This window comes from Panulirus ornatus, chromosome 63 (assembly GCF_036320965.1).
Source record: "Panulirus ornatus isolate Po-2019 chromosome 63, ASM3632096v1, whole genome shotgun sequence".
NCBI classification, from domain to species: Eukaryota; Metazoa; Arthropoda; class Malacostraca; order Decapoda; family Palinuridae; genus Panulirus; species Panulirus ornatus.
Window position 1 is genome coordinate 2,093,444 of NC_092286.1, and position 21,073 is coordinate 2,114,516.

General features: G+C 40.9%; 1 protein-coding gene across 1 annotated transcript in view; it reads left to right on the forward strand.

Annotated features, from left to right (window-relative positions):
- The window catches only part of LOC139745926 (uncharacterized), a 97,883-nt gene that overhangs the window by 10,839 nt on the left and 65,971 nt on the right, over positions 1-21,073 (forward strand). Inside the window, exons 2-4 of the mRNA XM_071656611.1 lie at positions 1,348-1,524; positions 1,893-1,995; positions 18,061-18,224. Coding sequence (XP_071512712.1) covers positions 1,348-1,524; positions 1,893-1,995; positions 18,061-18,224 — 444 coding nt within the window. The remainder of the gene's footprint in view (positions 1-1,347; positions 1,525-1,892; positions 1,996-18,060; positions 18,225-21,073) is intronic.

Below are 21,073 nucleotides of genomic sequence, written 5' to 3' on the forward strand. Positions count from 1 at the left end.
CTAGAGACTGAGTGTGAACGAATGAATGGGGCCTTTGTTGTCTTTTCCTAGCACTACCTCGCACACATGAGGGGGGAGGGGGATGTTATTCCATGTGTGGCAAGGTGGTGATGGGAATGAATAAAGGCAGACTATGAATTATGTACATGTGTATATATGTATATGTCTGTGTGTGTATATGTATATATATGTGTACATTGAGATGTATAGGTATATATATTTGCGTGTGTGGACATGTATGTATATACATGTGTATGGGGGTGGGTTGGGCCATTTCTTTCGTCTGTTTCCTTGCGCTACCTCGCAAACGCGGGAGACAGCGACAAAGCAAAATAATGATAATAATAATAATAATGTGTATGTGTACATGTTGATATGTATTTATATGCATATATCAAATTTCGTGCATTATACATGACGGCTAGAGACTAAGTGTGAACGAGTGTGGCCTTTGTAGTCTTTTCTTAGCGCTACCTCGCACACATGGGAGGGGAGGGGGTTGTTATTTCATGTGTGGTGGCGATGAGAATGAATAAAGGCAGACAGTATGAATTATATACATGTGTATATACATATATGTCTGTGTGTGTATATATATGTATACGTTGAGATGTATAGGTATGTATATTTGCATGTGTAGACGTGTATGTATATACATGTGTATCTGGATGGGTTGGGCCATTCTTTCGTCTGTTTCCTTGTGCTACCTCGCTAACGCTGGAGACAGCAACAAAGTAAAATAGATATAAGAAATGAATATAATGTATATACATGTATATGTGCGTGTATGGGCATTTATGTATATATATGTGTATGTGGGTGATGTGGGCCATTTTTCGCGTGTTTCCTGGCACTACTTTGCTAACGTGGGAAACGGCGATCAGGTATGATGAATATAGATAGATTGTTTCATTATAACTTATTGTGATTATTATTATATGTATTTATGAATTTATTATCATTATAACTATTGTTTTCTGTCATAGCATTTGTTTCCTTTATTTCTGTTGAACGATTCATCAAACAAGCTGTTAATGATTGTCTCATCATCATCATGCAGCATGATTATAAGAAGAGTAGCCTAAGACCAACACTAACCAAGATTATTATGTCTACAGTTTATGTAGATATTGACTGCTGAAGTTGAGTAAATCATCAAAGAAGCTATCATCTTTATAATCAGGGTAGGCCAAGATAGCTGGGTTAACATCTGTTCATGTGAACTGAATTAAGGTATATTTTAGTGAATTGTATGAAACTGTAAATATAATGTGACCAGCATAGCATATGGCCATTACCTGCTGCTCTATTTTATCTTTTTCTCAAAATTCATAATTTTGATTGTAGGTTGAGCAAATAGTGGATATGGAATGTCAGAGGCGTTGGAAGTGTCCAGTCAAATTTCGTGTCCGTTGGCTAGGGTATGGAGAAAAAGATGATACATGGTTACCTGCTTCTGAACTCAGCTGTGATGATCTCATTAATGAATTTCTTGAAATTTCTGGAAGAACTAGTGAATATAAGGTAAGGTGCAGTGATTGATATTATACTATTTACTCTTTAATGTAATTTCAATGTTGACCTAGAGTGTAGCAAAATATACATACAAATTATGTAGTTGTGTAGTCTTTCTTTATAAAATCCAGGTATCTTGGTTAGGTTCTACAACAGTTTAGATATGTCTCTTGAGTGATTTCCAGTATTCAGCGATGAATTTGTTATTTCATTCAAATTATTTATTATTTCATTCAAATTATTTAAAACCAGTAGTGATGTTATGTGTAATGAATTAATTATTGTTGAGATGGTGCTCTCACTGTTGTGAGCCATTATATAGTCGTTTTGAATAATGACAGTTATACTTTTAGATAAAACATCTTTCTTACTAACAGAATGCCATGGCCCCCAAAAAGCGGGCAGGAGAGGATGGGGAAAGGACAATTGAGACAAGAAAAGCAATGAGGTTTTCCTACAGTGAGTTGGATGAAGACCAAGGTAATTAGAAATATCTGACTACAGTTCTCTAAAGATGCCATGAATTGTAGTATGTAGGAGACTTAGATATAATTCACTGTAACCACACTATTTTGAGTTATATTGGGAAATTGTTGGTTGAATAAGCCAAGAACTTGATGTAAGGATTAGAATTATATTGGGTTATTTTTGGCTGGTTTCTGATACAGTATGTTGCTTTTATTGCAGTCACACATAGCTCATACCATTAATTTGAGCAAACTGTTCTGTAGGAATTCAATCTGTGCTCTGAATTAATCATTTCATTGTGCATTTATTTTGAAATAATGCCCCTTCATGCATTTATTTTGAAATGATGCTCCCAGTGCACAAAAAATCCAGAAATTATTTTCTCTTGCTGAACATCTCTTTTGTTTCATACTTGATTGCTGTTTCCCACTTAAGCAAAGTTATACTAGGAACAAGTGAAGGAAGGCCACACCTACTCACATACGTTCACTATGTCATGTGTTATATACTGAAACCACAGCTCCCTATCCACAGCCAGGCCCCACAGACTTTTTCTTGGTTTACTCCAGATGCTTCACATGCCCTGTATCTACACTTACTTGTGTGACTCTCCTACCAGGAAGAGAAAGGGTTCAGTTGGTAGTGTATTAGCCCCCTCCTAATACCCCAGCTAACTCATGAAATGTCCCATCCCTTACCCTTGGAACAATCTATTTAGTAGTAGGCTGTTGACAGCAGCTGCCCAGGGTGGTACTATTGACCTTTCAGAGAAGTGTTGGAGTGGCGCCTAGAATCATCTTATACTCTCCAAGTTAGAATTACTGGTCTTACTTTTTGTGTTATCAAAATGGAACTACCTGCCATCTTTTTACAAGCACCATACACCTGCTCAAACCTCAATATTTTCTTCTTATAAGCACTCTTGCCAACTCCTGTCTACTCAAATGCTCTTCAGCGTAGAGTCCAAGAAATCAGTGGCTCCTAGTCCCTGGCATCATGGGGTGCTGAGAATCTCCCGATTTCCACCTGACTGTATTGTCAATGGAACGGAGGGCTCAGACAGTAGTAGTACCAGCCCCTTCCATGACCTTTCCATCTCTCTTCGACTTACCTCTTTTTCTATTTACTATACCAACATTCCAGGTCTCTAGTAGCCTATCCTTTGGTGAATGCCATCTGTCTAGTACCTCTCCTAATATCTTACTTCTGTCTGAGACTCATTTGTATTATGAAATTCTCACTAATTCCTTTTCCATATCCATCTGTAATCTCCACTCATGATTCTGGCTCAAAGGTGGTGTTTGTGCATATTCCAGCATCAGTACACCTGTTGCATGCCTCAAGGACTTTGGGTCCCCAAACATTGATGTTATGTGGCTCACAGTTTATCTCCCAACTACAACACTTTTCCCATTTCACCCATTGCTCTCTGAATTCTACAAATTTTATATCTCTTTTCAACTACCTAGACTCCTGCCATGAGGCTGTAGCATCCTCTCATCTACAAGCCGAGATCCTTTTTTTGGTGATTTCAACATTCACCATAGGGAATGGTTGAATTCCTCCTCACTTGGCTGCTTGCTCTGTTCCTCCTTTTGGAAAGTAATACAGGAAGTAAGGATTTTCAGCCACATGCTTCCACCCCTTGTAGTCGCTTTCTACGACTTCTTTCTTTTCTTCTTTCTTTCATACTATTCGCCATTTCCCTCATTAGCGAGGTAGCGTTAAGAAAAGAGGACTGGGCCTTTGAGGGAATATCCTCACCTGGCCCCCTTCTCTGTTCCTTCTTTGGGAAAAAAAAAACAAAAAAAAATAAGAGGGGAGGATTTCCAGCCCCCCCCCCCCCCTTCCCTTTTAGTCGCCTTCTACGACACGCAGGGAATACGTGGGAAGTATTCTTTCTCTCCTATCCCCTATCCCCTGTACGACATACAGGGGAATACATGGGCAGTATTCTTTCCCCCTTATATCCAGGGAAAAATTAATTGTACCTGAATAAGTAAATAAATGAATAAATAGGTAATCCCTTGTACTTAAGTAATTAATGTATATATGGAATTTTTTGAAAGCAAGATACTTTATGACATCTTCATTAATTATATCAAATAGTACAGGTATATTTGCTTTGTTGCAAGGAACCAGACGAAAGAATGGCCCAACCCACCCACATACACTGTGGTTTCAGTGCATTATACATGACAGCTAGAGACTGAGTGTGAACGAATGTGGCCTTTGTTGTCTTTCCCTAGTGCTACCTCGCCCACATGCAGGAGAGGGGGGTTGTTATTTCATGTGTGGCGGGGGTGTGACAGGAATGAATAAGGGCAGACAGTATGAATTATGTACATGTGTGTATATATATATATATATATATATATATATATATATATATATATATATATATATATGTCTGTATGTGTATATATATGTATACGTTGAGATGTATAGGTATGTATATTTGCGTGTGTGGACGTGTGTGTATATAAATGTGTATGTGGGTGGGTTGGGCCATTCTTTCGTCTGTTTCCTTGCGCTGCCTCGCTAACGCGGGAGACATCGACAAAGTATAATAAAATAGATATATCTCTTACCCTTTCGTTATTTACTTGATCAAACCACCTAACACCACATATTGTCCTGAAACATTTCATTTCAGCCGCATCCACCTTCCTCCACTCAGCCTATAACCCATGCTTCACATCCATATGATATTGTTGGGACTACTGTTCCTTCAAACATGCCCAATTTTGCCCTCCCAGATAATGATTTCTCTTTCCACACTCTCTTCATTGCTTCCAGGACCTTCACCCCTTCAACCCTATGATTCATTTTAGTGGTTCCATTCACTGCCATGTCCTTTCCCAGATATCTAAAACACTTCTCTTCCTCCAATTTTTTTTGCTTTCAACCTAACATCTTAACAAACTTGTCCATTAACCCAGCTAAACCAAATGATCTTACTTTTTCTCACATTCACTCTGTACTCTCTCTTTTCACACACTTTTCCAAAATCAGTCTCCAACTTCTGCAGTTTCTCACTGAAATCTGCCACCAGTGCTGTATCATCAGCAAACAACAAATGCCTCACTTCTCAGGCCCTCTCATCCCACACAGACTGCATACTCACCCCTCTCTTCAAGACTTGCATTTATCTACCACCCCACCTCATCCATGAACAATTGAGCTGCCACGGTGATGTCATACACCCCTGCTGTAGACCAACCTTTGATTGGAACCTTTCACTCTCCTCCCTTTCTACTCATACACAAGCCTTACACCCCTGATAAAAACTTCTCTTTACTTCTAGCAGCTTTCCTCCCACACTGTATATTCTTAAGACCTTCCACAAAACATATCCATCAATCCTGTCTTCTCCAGATCCATAAGTGCCATACACATATCCATCTGTTTTTCTAATTTTTTCTCACGCATTCTTTAAAGCATACTCTTTATCCACACATCCTCTATTCCTTCTGAAAGCACAGTGCTCCTTCCCAATCTGATGCTCTGTACATGCCTTCACCCTCTCAAACAATACCCTCCCATACAACTTACCAGGTATTAAACATACTTATCCCTCTGTGGTTTTGACACTCACCTTTATCCCCTTTGCCTTTATACAGTCACACCTCACTTGAAATTCCTTATTATGCAATTGACAACACAGTTACCCCTGTCTGAAAAGATTCAACTGCAATACCATCCACTCTAGCCAAATGTCCCAGATGCTTTCTGACAGTCAAGATATAAACAGTGTACCCAATCTTCCTTTTTTTTTTAAAGACAGATTTCACTTTCTCTTAGAAATCCAAGAGATTCATGACTCAGGACGTCCTGTCTCTAGATCTGTGTTGACTCTTGCTTAGTTAATTTCTCCTTTGGCACTTAGCCTTTTTCCAGAGAGGTCATGAACGCTGCACTAGAGTTGCACTTTGCCAGTGGTCTGTTAAAGGGGAGGCGCTAAAGGCAAAAAAGTAGCACCGGAGTTCTCTAGTTATGGAAACTCTTTTGCCATAGCCACCCCCAGAGGGAGATCCAGGTGGGCACAGGCATCAGAGATACAGATAGAATAGGTGGATATGCTAAGATAAGTGCCTTGCCATTAATTCCAACCACAAGTTTTTAATTTTTTCCTGGGGATATCATATGTTTCTGTTGTTTTGTTAGTATTATTTTTATTTTCATTTCATAATAAAGATAACTATTTTTTTATATTACTATTTTGGCAAGCAAAAGACATTTCTAGTTTTGGGAGACTGATCTAAAGAGAGCATTAGGGCAAAACAATTAAGTTTATTTCTTTGGCTACAATTCTTCCTTACTTTTTATTTTGTATTTTATTTATTATTTTGCTTTGTCGCTGTCTCCTGCGTTAGTGAGGTAGCACAGGGAAACAGACGAAAGAATGGCCCAACCCACCCACATACACATGTATATACATACACGTCCACACATGCAAATATACACACCTATACATCTTAACATATATATACACACACAGACATATACATATATACACATGTACATAATTCATACTATCTGCCTTTATTCATTCCCATCACCACCCCGCCACACATGAAATAACAACCCCCTCCCCCCTCATGTGCGTGAGGTAGCGCTAGGAAAAGACAACAAAGGCCACATTCGTTCACACTCAGTCTCTAGCTGTCATGTAATAATGCACTGAAACCACAGCTCCCTTTCCACATCCAGGCCCCACAGAACTTTCCATGGTTTACCCGAGACGCTTCGCATGCACTGGTTCAATCCATTGACAGCATGTCGACCCCGGTATACCACATTGTTCCAATTCACTCTATTCCTTGCACACCTTTCACCCCCCTGCATGTTCAGGCGCCGATCACTCAAAATCTTTTTCACTCCATCCTTCCACCTCCAATTTGGTCTCCCACTTCTCCTCGTTCCCTCCACCTCTGACACATATATCCTCTTGGTCAATCTTTAATCACTGATTCTCTCCATGTGACCAAACCATTTTTCAAAACACCCTCTTCTGCTCCCTCAACCACACTCTTTTTATTTCCACACATCTCTCTTACCCTATCATTACTTACTCGATCAAACCACCTCACATCACATATTGGCCTCAAACATCTCATTTCCAGCACATCCACCCTCCTCCGCACACCTCTAACTATAGCCCACACCTCGCAACCATATAACATTGTTGGAACCACTATTCCTTCAAACATACCCACTTTTGCTTTCCGAGATAATGTTCTCGACTTCCACACATTCTTTAACGCTCCCAGAACTTTCGCTCCCTCCCCCACCCTATGATTCACTTCCACTTCCATGTTTCCATCTGCTGCCAAATCCACTCCCAGACATGTAAAACACTTCACTTCCTCCAGTTTTTCTCCATTCAAACTTACCTCCCAATTAAATTGTCCCTCAACCCTACTGTACCTAATACCCTTGCTCTTATTCACATTTACTCTCAACTTTCTTCTTTCACACACTTTACCAAACTCAGTCACCAGCTTCTGCAGTTTCTCACATGAATCAGCCACCAGGGCTGTATCATTAGCGAACAGCAACTGACTCACTTCCCAAGCTCTCTCATCCACAACAGACTGCATACTTGCCCCTCTTTCCAAAACTCTTGTATTCACCTCCCTAACAACCCCATCCATAAACAAATTAAACAGCCATGGAGACATCACACACCCCTGCCGCAAACCTACATTCACTTGGAACCAGTCACTTTCCTCTCTTCCTACACGTACACATGCCTTACATCCTCGATAAAAACTTTTCACTGCTTCTAACAACTTGCCTCCCACACCATATATTCTTAATACCCTCCACAGAGCATCTCTATCAACTCAATCATACACCTTCTCCAGATCCATAAATGCTACATTCAGATCCATTTGCTTTTCTGTGTATTTCTCACATACATTCTTCAAAGCAAACACCTGATCCACACATCCTCTACCACTTCTGAAACCACACTGCTCTTCCCCAATCTGATACTCTGTACATACCTTCACCCTCTCAATCAATACCCTCCCATATAATTTACCAGGAATACTCAACAAACTTATACCTCTGTAATTTGAGCACTCACTCTTATCCCCTTTGCCTTTGTACAATGGCACTATGCAAGCATTCTGCCAATCCTCAGGCACGTCACAATTAGTCATACATTCATTAAATAACCTTACCAACCAGTCAACGATACAGTCACCCCCTTTTTTGATAAATTCCACGGCAATACCATCCAAACCCGCTGCCTTGCCGGCTTTCATCTTCCGCAAAGCTTTTACTACCTCTTCTCTATTTACCAAATCATTTTCTTTAACCCTCTCACTTTGCACACCACCTCGACCAAAACACCCTATATCTGCCACTCTAGCGTCAAACACATTCAACAAACCTTCAAAATACTCCATCTCTTTTTCACATCACCTATACTTATTATCACCTCCCCATTAGCCCCCTTCACTGAAGTTCCCATTTGTTCCCTTGTCTTACGCACTTGATTTACCTTCTTCCAAAACATCTTTTTATTCTCCCAAAAATTTAATGATACTTTCTCACCCCAACTCTCATTTGCCCTCTTTTTCACCTCTTGCTCCTTTCTTTTGACCTCCTGCCTCTTTCTTTTATACATCTCCCACTCATTTGCATAATTTCCCTGCAAAAATCATCCAAATGCCTCTCTCTTCTCTTTCACTAATAATCTTACTTCTTAATCCCACCACTAGCTACCATTTCTAATCTGCCCACCTCCCACGCTTCTCATGCCTTAAGCATCTTTTGCGCAAGCCATCTCTGCTTCCCTAAATACATCCCATTCCTCCCCCACTCCCCTTACTTTCTTTGTTCTCACCTTTTTCCATTTTGTACTCAATCTCTCCTGTTACTTCCTTACACAAGTCTCCTTCCCAAACTCACTTACTCTCACCACTCTTTTCACCCCAACATTCTCTCTTATTTTCTCAAAACCTTTACAACTCTTCACCTTTGCCTCCCCAAGATAATGATCAGACATCCCTCCAGTTGCACCTCTCAGCACATAAATTCCAAAAGTCTCTCTTTTGCGCGCCTATATTTATTATACTTTGTTGCTGTTTCCCGTGTTAGAGGTAGCGCAAGGAAACAGACAGAAGAATGGCCCAAACCCACCCACATATACATGTATATACATACATGTTCACATGCGCATATACATACCTATACATCTCATCATATACATATATATATATATATATATATATATATATATATATATATATATATATATATATATATATATATATATGGATCTGGAGAAGGCATATGATAGAGTTGATAGAGATGCTGTGTGGAAGGTATTAAGAGTATATGGTGTGGGAGGCAAGTTGTTAGAAGCAGTGAAAAGTTTTTATCGAGGATGTAAGGCATGTGTACGTGTAGGAAGAGAGGAAAGTGATTGGTTCTCAGTGAATGTAGGTTTGCGGCAGGGGTGTGTGATGTCTCCATGGTTGTTTAATTTGTGTATGGATGGGGTTGTTAGGGAGGTGAATGCAAGAGTTTTGGAAAGAGGGGCAAGTATGAAGTCTGTTGGGGATGAGAGAGCTTGGGAAGTGAGTCAGTTGTTGTTCGCTGATGATACAGCGCTGGTGGCTGATTCATGTGAGAAACTGCAGAAGCTGGTGACTGAGTTTGGTAAAGTGTGTGGAAGAAGAAAGTTAAGAGTAAATGTGAATAAGAGCAAGGTTATTAGGTACAGTAGGGTTGAGGGTCAAGTCAATTGGGAGGTGAGTTTGAATGGAGAAAAACTGGAGGAAGTGAAGTGTTTTAGATATCTGGGAGTGGATCTGGCAGCGGATGGAACCATGGAAGCGGAAGTGGATTATAGGGTGGGGGAGGGGGCGAAAATTCTGGGGGCCTTGAAGAATGTGTGGAAGTCGAGAACATTATCTCGGAAAGCAAAAATGGGCATGTTTGAAGGAATAGTGGTTCCAACAATGTTGTATGGTTGCGAGGCGTGGACTATGGATAGAGTTGTGCGCAGGAGGATGGATGTGCTGGAAATGAGATGTTTGAGGACAATGTGTGGTGTGAGGTGGTTTGATCGAGTAAGTAACGTAAGGGTAAGAGAGATGTGTGGAAATAAAAAGAGCGTGGTTGAGAGAGTAGAAGAGGGTGTTTTGAAGTGGTTTGGGCACATGGAGAGGATGAGTGAGGAAAGATTGACCAAGAGGATATGTGTGTCGGAGGTGGAGGGAACAAGGAGAAGAGGGAGACCAAATTGGAGGTGGAAAGATGGAGTGAAAAAGATTTTGTGTGATCGGGGCCTGAACATGCAGGAGGGTGAAAGGAGGGCAAGGAATAGAGTGAATTGGAGCGAGGTGGTATACCGGGGTTGACGTGCTGTCAGTGGATTGAATCAAGGCATGTGAGGCGTCTGGGGTAAGCCATGGAAAGCTGTGTAGGTATGTATATTTGCGTGTGTGGACGTATGTATATACATGTGTATGGGGGGGGTTGGGCCATTTCTTTCGTCTGTTTCCTTGCGCTACCTCGCAAATGCGGGAGACAGCGACAAAGTATAATATAATAAAAAATAAAAATATATATATATATGTATATATATATATATATATATATATATATATATATATATATATATATATATATATATATTATCCCTGGGGATAGGGGATTAAGAATACTTCCCATGTATTGCCTGCGTGTCGTAAGGTATGCCTCTCAAGGGTCCCCCCCTCCCCCCAACCCCCTATTCTTTTAAGCCTGGTATAGTACAGGTTGTATCTCCACTCTGGCTCTATGTGGTCCAGTACATTCTGAATCTGTCATCATTAGTTTGTGGATCTGCCACCAGGCTGGCATTGTTAGCAGCACTAAGGTGCCAAAATCTGTTTATACTGCAGCCAAGCTAATTAACAGTCCTGTTAATTTCTTATGTGCAGTTTTTGCTGAAAATGAATGCCTTCTTTGAAAGGTGCCAGGAGTACAGAATTAGACAGTGCACTTATAAAGTGGTTTAAGCTCCCACTCAATGAAGATGTAAGCATTTCTTGGGAGATGCTTATTGAGCAGGCCAAAGTTTTTTTACAAAGAACTATAGCTAGTCTGTGACTGAATATTTGCAAGAATAGTTTCACAATTCAAGTGGAGACATGGAATTTCAGTACATAGTGTGTGTGGTGAAAAGTGTAGTGCTGACTTGGAAGGAAGCATATAGTATAAGGTCATATTAAAGGAATTGATAAAAACTCCAATTCTATATTAAACAACTGAGAGCAATATGTACAGGGTGAGAGAGAGAGTATGAGCTTGCTGCATGGCTGGGACTGATGCAGTGTGGGCTGGCTGCCTTGATGATAGCAATAAAGCAACAATAGCAATAAGAGTCTTCCAAAACCATCTGCCAACCTGTGGTAATTTGTTACATTAATTCCTTGTCACAAAGCTTCGATAAGTTTGTGTATGGATTTGCACAGTTAGTGGAAATGGAAAACTTAGCCCAAGAACAAGTGTATAATACTAACACATCTGTCCTGTATTGATGTATGCCACAAAAAACCCTTGCCCAAGATATTGAAGATTCTCTATCAGCTCCATCTGGGGGTACTTCTGCTGTAACACTAAAAACCTTGTTTGGAAGCATTAATGGTTGTATTATTTCCTATTATAAGTTTTGTTCTGCCTTTGATAACACAGCAATATGTTTGTAGAATGAGCTGGCAAGACTAGAGGTCAGGCATACGTTTACATAGGGGGTCCCCTCAGGGGTTAGCTTCTGTTTTCTGGCATTTTCTATGGTTTGGCAATGGCCAAGTCCCAAGGTTGCCAGATTAAAGAGGCTCAATCTGTATGTCTCTCAAGGGTCACTCCTTCTGAACCTTCTATTTTCCAAAAGCTTAGTACCTCATCAAATGTGGCTTCGCCAACCACTGGGGTTGCCAGGAACTTAATACTAGAGGCTAGTGAAAGACCTCTGTACCATCCACTTCATCTACCTCTCTATATATTTATAGTTATTTATTTTGCTGTGTCGTTGTCTCCCGCGTTTGCGAGGTAGCGCAAGGAAACAGACGAAAGAAATAGCCCAACCCACCCCCATACACATGTATATTCATACACGTCCACACACGCAAATATACATACCTATACATCTCAATGTACACATGTATATACACACACAGACATACATATATACACATGTACATAATTCATACTGTCTGCCTTTATTTATTCCCATTGCCACCTCTCCACACATGGAATAACATCCCCCTCCCCCCTCATGTGTGCGAGGTAGCGCTAGGAAAAGACAACAAAGGCCCCATTCGTTCACATTCTGTCTCTAGCTGTCATGAAATAATGCCCGAAACCACAGCTCCCTTTCCACATCCAGGCCCCACAGAAATTTCCATGGTTTACCCCAGACGCTTCACATGCCCTGATTCAATCCATTGACAGCACGTCGACCCCGGTATACCACATCAATCCAATTCACTCTGTTCCTTGCATGCCTTTCACCCTCCTGCATGTTCAGGTCCCGATCACTCAAAATCTTTTTCACTCCATCTTTCCACCTCCAATTTGGTCTCCCACTTCTTGTTCCCTCCACCTCCGACACATATATCCTCTTGGTCAATCTTTCCTCACTCATTTTCTCCATGTGCCCAAACCATTTCAAAACACCCTCTTCTGCTCTCTCAACCACACTCTTTTTATTTCCACACATCTCTCTTACCCTTACATTACTTACTCGATCAAACCACCTCACACCACATATTGTCCTCAAACATCTCATTTCCAGCACATCCACCCTCCTTCGCAAAACTCTATCCATAGCCCACGCCTCGCAACCATTTAACATTGTTGGAACCACTATTCCTTCAAACATACTCATTTTTGCTTTCCGAGATAATGTTCTCAGCTTCCAAACATTCTTCAAGGCTCCCAGGATTTTTGCCCCCTCCCCCACCCTATGATTCACTTCTGCTTCCATGGTTCCATCCGCTGCCAGATCCACTCCCAGATATCTAAAACACTTTACTTCCTCCAGTTTTTCTCCATTCAAACTTACCTCCCAATTGACTTGACCCTCAACCCTACTGTACCTAATAACCTTGCTCTTATTCACATTTACTCTTAACTTTCTTCTTTCACACACTTTACCAAACTCAGTCACCAGCTTCTGCAGTTTCTCACACGAATCAGCCACCAGCACTGTATCATCAGCAAACAACAACTGACTCACTTCTTAAGCTCTCTCATCCACAACAGACTTCATACTTGCCCCTCTTTCCCAAACTCTTGCATTCACCTGTCTATATTTCATCTAAACGAAGGCTTTCATCACCTCTCTTCTTTTCGCCAAACTGTTTACCATGGCACTCGCCTTGCATACCTCCCAGACCTAAACACTCAGCACCTGACACCTTTTTTGTCAAACACATTCAACGATCTATGAAACACAGCTCTTTTCGTCTGTGATTCTATGTATTGAGTTGAAATTGTTAACAATCAGTTGAGTTTTTTCTTTATATCCTGATGGAATGATTATTGTTTTGGCTTCATTCTTTTACAATGATTGTCATTATATGGCCCTCATTGATATAACAGTTAGCATTGTTGACTGTGACACATTCATATGTTGTCTGTTTTCAAGTACATAGGTTCAAACCCTAGTTGTGCCAGTCATTCAGCAGTCAACCCAGCAACTCATCCTTCCCTAGGGTTGGTTGATAAAATTGGTACCTGGCTTAGGCAAAGGTTCTGGGAGCATTGAAAATTGTGTAGAAGACGAGAACGTTATCTCAGAGAGCAAAAATGGGTATGTTTGAAGGAGTAGTGGTTCCAACAATGTCATATGGCTGCAAGTCATGGGCTATAGATAGGGTTGTGCAGATAAGGGTGGATGTGTTGGAAATGAAATGTTTGAGGACAATAGGTGGAGGGAGGTGGTTTGATCGATTAAGTAATGTAAGGATAAGACAGATGTGTGGTATTAAAAAGAGTGTGGCCGAGAGAGCAGAAGAGGGTGTGTTGAAATGGTTTGGACTCATGGAGAGAATGAATAAGGAAAGATTGACAAAGAGGACATTTGTGTTAAAGGTGGAGGGAACAAGGAGAAGCAGGAGACCATATTGGAGGTGGAAGGATGGAGTGAAAAAGATTTTGAGCGATTGGGGCCTGAACATACAGGAGGGTGAAAGGAGTGCAAGGAATGGAGTGAACTGGAATGGTGTGGTATACTAGGTTCATCATGCTGTCCGTGGATTGAACCAGGGCATGTGAAGCATCTGGGGTAAACCATGGAAAGGTCTGTGGGGTTTGGATATGGAAAGGGATCTGTGGTTTCAGTGCGTTACACATGACAGCTAGAGGCTGAGTGTGAACGAATTGGCCTTTTTGTACTTTCCTTGCACTACCTTGGTGGAGAAGGGGGGGTTGCTATTTCCTGTGTGGTGGGGTGGCGACGGTAATGGATGAAGGCAGTGAGTGTGAATGTGTACATGTGCACATATGTATATGTCTGTTTATGTATATCCCTGGGAATAGGGGAGAAAGAATACTTCCCATGCATTCCCCGCATGTCGTAGAAGTGGACTAAAAGGGATGGGAGCAGGGGATTAGAAACCCTTCCCTCGTATTTTAACTTTCTAAAAGGGTAAACAAAAGAAGGAGTCATGCAGGTAGTGCTCATCCTCCTCGAAGGCTCAGATTGGGGTGTCTAAATGTGTGTGGATGTACCCAAGATGAGAAAAAAAGGATAGATAGGAAGCATGTTTGAGGAAAGGAACCTGGATGTTTTGGCTCTGAGTGAAACAAAGCTCAATGGTAAAGGGGAAGAATGGTTTGGGAATGTCTTAGGAGAGAAATCAGGGGTTTGTGAGAGGACAAGAGCAAGGGAAGGAGTAGCACTACTCCTGAAGCAGGAATTGTGGGAGTATGTGATAGAGTGTTAGAAAGTAAATTCTTGATTAACATGGGTAAAACTGAAAGTGGATGGAGAGAGATGGGTTATTATTGGTGCTTATGCACCTGGTCATGAGAAGAAATATCATGAGACACAGATGTTTTAGGAACAGCTGAGTGTGTGTTAGCAACTTTTATGCACGAGACCAGGTTACAGTTATAGGTGATTTGAATGCAAAGGCGAGTAATGTGATGGTTGAGGGAATAATTGGTGTACATGGGGTGTTCAGTGTTGTAAATGGAAATTGTGAAGAGCTTGTAGATTTATGTGCTGAAAAAGGACTGGTCCTTAGGAATACCTGGTTTAAAAAGAGAGATATACATAAGTATATATATGTAAGTAGGAGAGATGGACAAAGAGTGTTATTGGATTATTTGTTGATTGATAGGCACACGAGAGACTTTTGGATGTTAATGTGGTGAGAGGTGCAACTGGAGGGATGTCTGATCATTACCTTGTGGAGGTGAAGGTGAAGATTTGTTGAGGTTTTCAGTAAAGAAGAGAGAATGTTGGGGTGAAGAGAGTAGTGACATTAAGTGAGCTTGGAAAGGAGACTTGTGTGAGGAATTACCTGGAGAGATTGAGTGCAGAATGGAAAAAGTCAGAGCAAATGACGTAAGGGGAGTGGGGGAGGAAAGGGATGTATTTAGGGAAGCAATGAAGGCTTGTGCAAAAGATGCTTGTGGCATGAGAAAGGTGGGAGGTGGGCAGATTAGAAAAGGTAGTGAGGGGTGCGATGAAGAAGTTAGATTGCTAGTGAAAGAGAAGAGAGAGGCATTTGGATGATTTTTGCAGAGTAATAGTGCAACTGAGTGGGAGATGTTTAAGAGAAAGCAGCAAGAGATCAAGAGAAAGGCTCAAGAGGTGAAAAAGAGGGCAAATGAGAGTTAGGGTGAGAGAGTATCATTAAATTTCAGGGAGAATAAAAAGATGTTTTGGAAGGAGGTAAATAAAGTGTGTAAGACGAGAACAAATAGGAACATCGGTGAAGGGGGCTAATGGAAAGGGAATAACAAGTAGTGGAGAAGTAAGAAGGAGTGAGTGTTTTGAAGGTTTTTTGAATGTGTTTGATGATAGAGTGGCAGATGTAAGGTGCTTTGGTCAAGGTGATGCATAAAGTGAGAGGGTCAGGGAGAATGGTAAGGAAAGCTTTGCAAAAGTTGAAAGCTGGTAAGGCTATGTGTTTGGATGGTATTGCAGTGAAATTTATTAGAAAAGGGGGTGACTGTGTTGTTGACTGGTTGGTGAGGATATTCAGTGTATGTATGGTTCATGGTGAAGTGCCTGAGGATTGGCAGAATGCATGCATTGTGCCATTGTACAAAGGTAAAGGGGATAAAGATGAGTGTTCAAATTACTGAGTTATAAGTTTCTTGAGTATTCCTGGGAAATTATATGGGAGGGTATTGATTGAGAGGGTGAAGGCATGTACAGAGAATCAGATTGGGGAAGAGTAGTGTGGTTTCTTAAGCGGTAGAGGATGTGTGGATCAGGTGTTTGCTTTGAAGAATGTATGTAAAAAATACTTAGAGAAAAAAATGGATTTGTATATAGCATTTATGGATCTGGAGAAGGCATATGATAGAGTTGATGAGATGTTCTGTGGAAGGTATTAATAATATATGATGTGGGAGTTAAGTTGCTAGAAGCAGTGAAAAGTTTTTATCGAGGATATAAGGCATGTGTACGAGTAGAAAGAGAGGAAAGTGATTGGTTCCCAGTGAATGTTGGGTTTTGGCAGGGGTGCGTGATGTCTCCATGGTTAGGTTAGGTTAGGTTAGGGGCAGCATAGTCTTTCTGACCCTGACCTCTGCAGCTGAAACTTGACATGGAATGAGGCACAGAGGTCAGGAATCCAGACTGTGGGAATGAGCTATTTTAGAGGAACATGTGGTATAACTAGATAGAATAAAGAAAGTATTGAGGTGGTATATGAAAGAATTGGTATGGCAGTGAATGTAAAGGGAGTGAATTATGGAATGGTAGAGTGGATGAAATGTGATACTTTAAGGTGGTTTTGGTATGTGGAAGAATGCAGAAAGGGGATATTACAAGGAAAGTGTATGATAGTATGATCAAAGAGGTTGATGTGAGAGAAAGACCACTTGTGTCATGGGGAAAGAGAGTAGAAGAGTACTGGAGGGAGAGAAATTGAGGAAGAAAGCATGGAATAGTGTATGCATGGTAGACATGTGAGGACATGGATGAATGGGTAATCTTTTGCCGTGGCAACTCCATTCAAAGGAGTTCCTGGAGGGAACGGGCATCAAAGATATGGATAGACTGTGAGATAGAATATACAAGTAAGCAGAAATTGGTGCATGTCGCAACATTGCACATACTGAATAATTCCTTACTTATCGGTCTTATTTGCAGTAACTGAGGCTGATTGTCTTTTAGAAGCATTTAGCTTGATGTTGTGGTAGGAAATCTCAATCAGTGTATACATGGATGGACAGGGGGCTATGATTATTTTGAAATTTTAGAACAGTGATAATGATATTATCACCATTTCATTACTACCCTTACTCCATAATTACCCTTGCTTTATCACCCTCATTCTACCACCACCTTCACTCTTTCATAACCCATGCTCCATAACCACCCTTGCTCCATTGCTACCCTTCATCGCTACTCTTGCTCCATTGTCACCTTTGCTCCATCATCCTCCAACTCCATTACCCACTTCAATCCATCCCAGCCTGTGGTTCATCTCGGCCTTTATTCCACTGTCATTCCATCACCACCCTTATTCCTTTAATACCCTAGCCTCATCACCACCCTTGATCCATCATCTCCCTCACTCTTTCAGCTTCCTTACTCCACTTTTGCTCTGTCACCCCCATGTGGTCTATTTTTTTCCCATAGGCAGAGCTGTTTAATTATCTTTGTTATTATGTATTCCATTCTTATCATTATGGAGGGGATCAGCAGCACACGTGCTTTCACAAATCATCCTTGTAATTCCTCAGTATATGTTCATTCCCAGTGTTTTCCCCTACTAAGTCTGTTATTATAATTCTTTACACATTTGCTAATGTAATGATTGAAATTCTGGTGATTTTGTTATGAATGGTGTGCTTATAGTTTTGTATTCAATTCTTTAACAGATGAAGTCATTCCTGCTGGGACAAGATCTCGTAAAGTTAAGACTAAAGCTGAAAAAAAGTTAGTGAAACCTCCTCCTAAAAAGAAGTCAAGAGTGTCAGCTTCACAGGCTGCCAAGGGAAAAGCCCGTGGAGGGAAGCAGAATGTTGAACCAAAGGAATATGAGGTATATTGATTTTTCTATTTGATGAAATACATAGAGAAATAGATGCTGAATGTTAAAGAAAATTTATCAGTTTTGAAAGGAGGTTGATGAGACATAAATTCTATAGGAAGTGAATATGATGTCACTTCAAGAAATCTTTTAAGGTAGATGCCACTTGAATTATGAAAGCTCATGTACAGGGAGAGCTTAGGGCTATATAAACTTACCACCATTGAGGAGAAAATTGTTAGGTTTGATGCAATTACAGCCTTCAAGTTTTTGAATCATTTGGACATGGACTATGAACAGTTCTTCATGAGATCCTTAGATAGCAATCAGAGATCAAGACAATAAACTAGGCAGGAAGTTTGCTAGAATGGATATGAGGTACTGTTTTAGTGTTAGGGTGATGGATGGAATAATCTCGGTGATTGAACTGTAAATGCTGGTAGCAGAGACGGGTTCCTATGAGTGTAGAGTTCTCTTCTGCTGTACTGTGCTTTTGTCTGCTTTTAGAGCTTCCTTTCAGTGGCTGCTTTGCTTTTTTGTTCTCTAAAGCAAAGTTTCCTTTCTGGCAAATCCTTTGCATTAGTCACTGATTGAGCAGCATCTCCATATTTTACAAATAACAGTGGTGTTCCTAAGGGTTCTGTACTGTTTGCCCATTCTCTTTCTTCTTTCCGTAAGTGATCTCTTTAGCCTTTTTGTTCATTCTCACACTAATGATTCCACATCATATACCTCAGCCTCTTTCTCTCCCCATACTCAAATACTTATTCTCTTTCTCATGCTGAGTTTTTTTTTTCTCTCTCAATTTGGATTTTTTGTAGCATTTTTGGGTAGGAAAACTAACCAGGTTGAATTCTGTATAGTAGTGCTGAAATGCAATTTCTTCATATCTATCTATGTCTGTATCTCTGATGCCTGTTCCAACTGGAACTTTCTCAAGGGGGTGGCTATGGCAGTAGTCTCCAAAACTAGTGAACCCCATTGCTGCTTCATAACCTTAAGTGCCTCACCACTAATAGGCCACTGGCAGAGGGCAGTTCTAGTGCAATGTTTGCAGAGGCTCCTGCCTGATGTTCCTACTGACTACTACCTAATGCTCCTACCTACTACTTCCACCTAATGTTTCTACCTAATACTCTTGCCAGTATTTCCTCCCTACTGCTTTTATCTACTGTTCCTACTATTTTGCCATGCAAAAAGGCATGGCTAGCACATATTGCTCACCACAGGAAAATCTAGAATTATGAAGAATGGGCTGTTTGAGTTTTGGTTATGAAAAGGAGAGATTGTTTGTTTGTGTACAGAATGCCAACAGTCCACATGTGGGTGAGGCAGAAAGAAAAGACAGTTACCTTGGATAGAGGAGTGCAACTTGACAACCACTGAATTACTGGCTAACTATGCAGCTGTCACTAACCCTGCTAGTAACTAAACAGGTAGTGCTGGTAATTTACCTCCCTTTCTAAGTGTACCACTCATTTCTCTTTGTTCAATTTCAAAATGCCATGATTTAACCCTTAATATCTTAAACTGTTGAGCATAACCCCATCCACTATGTCTTTGAAGCCCTATGTAATCAACATCAGAAAGTCTGCTTCCTTAAAGTTGTAATTGTTTTATCGGTGCTGTAACTGTTTATCTTGGGAGCAGCTGTTTTATATCTAGAAATGTTTTATTTTCTCTAGTGTGGAGCACTGTTCACTTATGTTGGATGTTTCTATGTCCATGTGTGCCAGCAAAAATTGAAAGAAAAACCCTTCAATACATTAATTTACCTTGGTGTTACCTCTGATGATCCTTTTCTGTGTCCCATGATTTTTTTTTCATGATGATAGCTGAGGTGGTATGGATTACTTAATTATCCAGTCATGCCTATCTTATATACACTACATATATACCCACTTTTTTTTTTTTTTTCCGCTGTCTCCTGCGTTTGCGAGGTAGCGCAAGGAAACAGACGAAAGAAATGGCCCAACCCACCCCCATACACAGGTATATACATACGTCCACACACGCAAAATATACATACCTACACAGCTTTCCATGGTTTACCCGACGCTTCACATGCCCCGATTCAATCCACTGACAGCACGTCAACCCCGGTATACCACATCGCTCCAATTCACTCTATTCCTTGCCCTCCTTTCACCCTCCTGCATGTTCAGGCCCCGATCACACAAAATCTTTTTCACTCCATCTTTCCACCTCCAATTTGGTCTCCCTCTTCTCCTCGTTCCCTCCACCTCTGACACATATATCCTCTTGGTCAATCTTTCCTCACTCATTCTCTCCATGTGCCCAAACCATTTCAAAACACCCTCTTCTGCTCTCTCAACCACGCTCTTTTTATTTCCACACATCTCTCTTACCCTTACGTTACTCACTTGATCAAACCACCTCACACCACACATTGTCCTCAAACATCTCATTTCCAGCACATCCATCCTTCTGCGCACAACTCTATCCATAGCCCACGCCTCGCAACCATACAACATTGTTGGAACCACTATTCCTTCAAACATACTCATTTTTGCTTTCCGAGATAATGTTCTCGACTTCCACACATTCTTCAAGGCTCCCAGAATTTTCGCCCCCTCCCCCACCCTATGATCCACTTCCGCTTCCATGGTTCCATCCGCTGCCAGATCCACTCCCAGATATCTAAAACACTTCACTTCCTCCAGTTTTTCTCCATTCAAACTCACCTCCCAATTGACTTGACCCTCAACCCTACTGTACCTAATAACCTTGCTCTTATTCACATTTACTCTTAACTTTCTTCTTTCACACACTTTACCAAACTCAGTCACCAGCTTCTGCAGTTTCTCACACGAATCGCCACCAGCACTGTATACCCAGCA